General features: G+C 42.9%; 1 protein-coding gene across 1 annotated transcript in view; it reads right to left on the bottom strand.

The window, feature by feature from the left end:
* LOC309703010 (protein NLRC3-like) overlaps positions 1 to 6,000 on the bottom strand; it is a gene marked incomplete at its 5' end in the record, with an annotated part of 32,718 nt that overhangs the window by 8,643 nt on the left and 18,075 nt on the right. The window contains one exon of the mRNA XM_082527712.1: positions 2,269 to 2,442. Within this exon, the coding sequence (XP_082383838.1) occupies positions 2,269 to 2,442 (174 nt within the window). The remainder of the gene's footprint in view (positions 1 to 2,268; positions 2,443 to 6,000) is intronic.

Raw genomic sequence — 6,000 nt, 5'->3', positions numbered from 1 at the left:
ATCAGCAGGTCCTTTGCAGCAAATGCCTGAAGTTTGACAATGTGATGTCTATTGTTGTGAAATGCATCAACCAAATCAGATCCAGGGGCTTAAAGCACCGAAGGTTCTGAGCTTTTTTAGAGGAAATGGAGTCAGAATATGGGGATGTGCTCGACTTCACTGAGGTACGTTGGCTCAGCAGGGGAAATGTATTAAAGAGACTTTTTGAGTTGAGAGCAGAAGTGAAGCCTTCATGGAGAAGGATGGAGTTAGTGTTCCTGTGCTAACTGATCCCAAATGGCTCATGGACTCAGCTTTTCTTGTTGATATGACACATGAGCTTAATGTACTGAACAAGACGTTACAAGGCCAGGGGCAACTTGTCAGTGCTGCCTATGACAACGTGAGAGCATTCTCCACAAAACTGGCGCTCTGGAAAGCTCAGCTCTCTCAGACAAACCTTTGCCATTTCCCAGCATGCAAGGCACTCGTGGATGCAGGCACACCATTCAGTGCTGACGAGTATGTTGATGTCATTTTGAGGCTACAGGAGGAATTTGATCACAGATTTGCTGACTTCAAGACACACAGAGCCACCTTTCACATTTTTGCGGACCCCTTCTCCTTTGATGTGCAAGATGCCCCTTCTGTGCTTCAAATGGAGCTCATTGAGCTGCAGTGCAACTCTGAACTCAAAGCAAAGTTCAGGGAGGTGAGTGGAAAAGCAGACAAGCTTGGACAATTTTTGAGAGACTTGAGCCCTAGTTTCCCTCGGCTTTCCCGAATGTTCAAGCGGACCATGTGCCTTTTTGGTAGCACATACTTGTGCCAAAAGCTCTTCTCCACTTTGAACTTCAATAAGTCCAAGTACAGGTCCAGACTTACGGATGATCATCTTCAAGACATACTGAGGGTCGCAACTGCTTCCTCCCTCAGGCCAAATCTGGCTCGGCTATGCGAGAGGAAACGCTGCCAGGTCTCTAGCAGCAAGGAGTAGGCAAGAGAAGCCATGTTCAGAAGAACAGTTCATTTTCTCCAGTGTTCCATTCATGTTCAGAAGAAGGTTATAGAACTGTTAATACAGACATTTCAATCTAAATACAGCAGATATAGAAGACTGAAAGAAACACACAAGTTCACTGACTAAAAATATCTTATTATTATTTTATTTATGTATTACAGATTGATTTATTTTCTTATTAATTCTTAATTTGTTTATTTATTTTTCATATTTTGTGTTAAAAAATAAAAATAAAGAGATTTGAGAAGATTGGAATTTTTTAACCATGCCTTTCTTGTGGAAAACCTAATGCGGCCCAGCCTCACCCAGACTCTGCCTGCAGCGGCCCCCAGCTAAATTGAGTTTGAGACCCCTGTCCTACACCATAAATCAGTAAGAGAGGGTACGACCTCTCTCATGGCCCCAAGTGGTGTGTGCATGCCAGAGCACTCTGGAAGGCACACAGAGTCTTTACAGACTACTCAGGATCAAACCTCTATCATTATGCAATCGATTATACAACTCTAAGCATATATGAGTAAATATTTCTAAGCATCAATCAACAATATAAACCTTACAGCTGGTTTTAATAACAGAATTTATTTGTTTCTCAAATGAGAAAGAGCTATCGAGAAACACTCCTAAATCTTTAGTTCTGAACTTTTCCAGTGGGCCAAGGTCAACATTATCTGCTAATGCTAAATAGGCTGCCGTTATTAACTAATGCTAATTTGACATGAATTAGCATTATGCACTAATGCTAACACTATTTCCCTTTCTTTATACAACTTGAGCAGTTATTGCTAAGTAGGCCACTTTTCTCTGCTAAAGATTTCTGTGACCATGATAGAAACTCTGATAAGCTAATGCTGCTAAGCTAATGCTGTTTATGGGCCCTGTTAGAATCAATATTTCATTCTCATTCTGTTGTTTGAGAACAATAACAGAAAAATGTGCACTTGAGAACAAATTTATTGTGAATTCAGCTGTGAATGTACAGTTTGTCATTATTTAAGCTTCCATTTCCAAATGTTAGCTGACACTTTATTAGGTACACTGGTATCTATATCAGGTACACCTGTGACCTAAATGTTCCTGCAAACAGACTCCTTGGGGACCCCTAAATAAATATCCATGAACTATCCAGCTAGACTAGTGTGTCTGTCCCTGAAAATATTCCTGCATGTGTGATTGTTCATGTCTCATCTGCAGGAAACAAACAGGAAGTGAGTGAAGGACACAGGAAATGTTTCCAGCTCTTCCTCCTCTATCAGATTTTCTCTCCATACCTGAGAGTGTCCAGTCTCCAGCCTGGATCCTTCAGTCCAGCCGACAGCAGCTTAATTCCTGAATCACCTGGATGATTGTAGCTCAGGTCCAGCTCTCTCAGATGGGAGGGGTTGGAGCTCAGAGCTGAGGCCAGAGAAGTACAACCTTCCTCTGTGATCAGACAGCCTGACAGACTGCAGACACACAAAACAACAATCAATCTGTCAACAATCGTTTTCTCTTTGTCACAATAACATCTATCCATCCATTGTAACTTTATTTATAAGTGACAATACCCAACAGACAACAACAGTCATCTGAAGCTGTTTAACAGTGTAAGGTAACCGCCTCCACTGTGAGCAGCACTTGGTGATGGTGGGAAGAAGAGCTCCCTTTGACACAAAGATCCTCCCAGTGAAAACAGGCTCCAGGAGGAGCATCTACCATGACTGGTTGCAGGGTGAGGGGAAAGAGAAGAGATGAGCTCAGAGAGACAAGAACAAAACAGAGAGACAAAAGTTAAGGACATGCAGTAGTGACATATAAAAGCATCAGGAGTGAAAAGAGGGGAGAAGAAAGCAGAGCATCATGGGAAGTCCACCAACAGCCTCAGCCTATAGCAGCATAACTAAGGGATGGTTCAGGGTCACCTGATCCAGCTCGAACTATAAGCTTTATCAAAAAGGAAAGTTTGAAGCTGATCTTCAAAGTAGAGAGGGCGTCTGTCTCCTGAACTCAAACTGGGAGCTGCTGCCACACCCAGTCCAACATAGCCAGGCTTTCTTTGCTGCTTTGACAAAACCTCAAATCCCAGTCAGAGATGATGAGCATCATCACAGTGATGATCATTTCTCTGTAACCCAGGCTTTCTGCTTCAGGATCTGTGCACGCTCACAGAACAAGGAGACCTTTAAACATCATTTCACTAAATGGATGGACTGAGCTCAGCCTACAGATGAACTGGTGCCAGAGATCATAAAGAACATCAAACAGTCAAATTCAACACTTTAATGGAAATATGAGATTAATGCTGCAGACAATCATGAACCTGCTGAATTCATGAACATCAAGAATGCAGCGAGTGGTAAAATAAAGATTTGACCTCAGTGTGCTCAGTGTTCCTGTCTATTCCTAACATATTCCTAACATGATAGCTGCACTTTAGAGCTCTAAAACTGGAACTGACACATGTTTAAACTCTACATGTTACTCAGTACATTCAGTTCTGACACTCGCCCACAGTCCAACAAAGGAAACATGGAGATCACATCAGTTTGTCACCAAAGTCTAATTATTAGGGCAACTTAACCTGTTATTATCTCGTTAACTCATTAACTGATTAACGTCAGCAATTATTTTAATCACAGTTTTTAAAATCATGATTATTGTGAAAGTGCTCACTGGCTCTGAATATAAAAGCCATGGGTCACAGGAGGGATGTTGATCAGTGCTGGCTTGAAATGGGCGTCATTATGCGTCTCAGCCAATGGGAGCATTGAGGGTGGGCCTAATACTACTGCAGCGCTCACATGACCCAGGACAGAAAGAAAGGGGCGGGGACAGAAACATGGAGACAGGTACAGATCTTTGACATGTTCATTTTAACTGTTCCAGGAGGCAGTGTTGATACAACTAAAGTTATCTGTTGTTGAAGAAGTCGGTCTGAGGAACGTTCTTAGGATCAACAAATGACGGCATGTATGAGCCTCAAGACGCAGCATCACAAGAAGAACACATGAGCTGTAGAAAAAGGAGAGACTGAGAAAGCCACGGCGTTACAACATGAACCAGCTGTTGGTCTCTCTGGAGACTACTGGGCGTGGCTGGGTAACCATGGTTACCTGGGAGTTACAGAAACGTGCAGAACATGTGATTCATGTTGCACAGCAGTGGGACATTTGAAATACAGTCAGCACACTCAGTACAGATAGTGCATCAAATATGATGCTGCTGCCAGACGTCTGCCTTTGAACACGTCCCTGCATCGCGCACAACACCAAGGTTGCCATGGCAATCACAGCTGACAGGGACAAAGTGCACAGCTGGAAGCCTGCAGGTATATTTAACATGATGTATTTCTCAGTGTCCTGTCTGTGTGTGAGAGACAAACAGCCTCTGTATGTGTGTGTAAATACAGCATGAATATGTAGAGGACATGTTTGTGGATATAAGTAAATGAAAGCTCTGCGTCATTTGAATCTTCTTGTTTCTGTTGCAGGTCTGTGACTGAACTTCTGGGAGGAGAAACGTTGGTTTCATGCTCTGTGATTCTGTGTTTTGTCATCTCTCTCAGGTGATGGAGAGCTCAGATGATGACCCCGCCTACGTGGTCAAATTCAAGTCTACATTCAGAACAGACCTGGAGACACGCAAGCAAAATGCCAACATTGTATATGTGAAAACTGCTGCTGGAGCCAGATTCAAGGAGCTCAAGTGTTTACCCAGATCTTACTGAACTTACTGCAGGAACAGAGGGTTGTTGGAGGGAAACCTGTGGAAGCAACAACATCCGAGCCACCAGAGAAGAAGTTGGCCCTGTTGGTGCTTCATCAGAGTGTGAACAGGAGGAAGACTCAGCTGAGAACAGTGTGGTGGATACAGAGCAGAGCCCACCATCAGTACAGAGGCCTGTCCATTAGAGTGCTGCTCCAACATGCAGCACATGTACTTGGCCACAGCTGCAACATCTGTACCTGTGAAAGCTTCTTCTCTGTTGCTGCTCATATTGTGCAGAAGAAGAGAGTTTCTTTATCATCAGAAAATGTCAATGAGCTTGTGAGTCTTAGCAGCTGGCTCGGTGCAGAGGAGGAAGAACATGTCAGTCAGAGGAAGATAAATGCAGTTCATGTTGTCAACTCAACCTGGACTGTTGAAAGAGTTTTTCTTTGTCTTGTTTCTGACTGAGATTCTCCAAAGGAAATCCAGCACAAACACACACTTCACACACTCAAAGTCCTGCACAGTAAATGAGCTGATGAGCGTTTGTGCTGCTGCCTGATAACAGAACAATAGTTCTGCTGCTTCCTGTTCTGCAAACACACATTTATAAATGTTCACTTGCTGTTGATCAAAGGTATGTTGGTGGCTCTGGACGCTGAGGGAACTTTGTAAAAAACTAGATCAAATGTTAACATCCTGGCAGAGGCAAAGAACTTTGATTTGATATTTGATTAGATTCATGTTTCAGCTCAGACTGACAGAAATGTTTGAACTGCTGCTGTGTTAAAGGGAACACTGCTGTTAGAAAGCACCTGATCTGTTTCTGCACACTGAATGTTGCACTTCTCATACTGCAGTACTATTAAAATAAGTACACAATGCACTACTTTTGAACTCATGACTGAATGTTGCTGTAACAAAGCCATTAATGTGATTCAAAGTGTTCATGGTTTCCCAGCACAACAAATGATTGCACAAGTGTGACTGATCCACTTTCTAATGTGTGTGTAGCCCACACTGTGTGTCACTGTGTCACAGGTGAGTCTGTGCGTCCAGGTTCTATGAGGACAACAGGATATAGTGACTGAGTCCAGCAGCTTAAAGTCTGACTCCATCCTCCATTTAAATAACTCACAGCAACAACTGAATAGCTTTGCCTTTGTGTAGCTGACACTTCATTTTAATGTCCTTCTATTCTGGTTCATCTGGTCTCAGTTTCTATAAGCACACAGGTTTCATCAGGACTCTATGACCTCAGTAATCTTTGCTGGGCCTTAATGCTCTGAACAAAGCTGCACAGCACAAGACTAAAT

Source organism: Aulonocara stuartgranti (assembly GCF_965226115.1).
Source record: "Aulonocara stuartgranti genome assembly, chromosome: 3".
NCBI lineage: Eukaryota > Metazoa > Chordata > Actinopteri > Cichliformes > Cichlidae > Aulonocara > Aulonocara stuartgranti.
The sequence above is the reverse complement of the archived record's forward strand: the minus strand, read 5'-3'. Positions and strand labels throughout refer to the sequence as shown.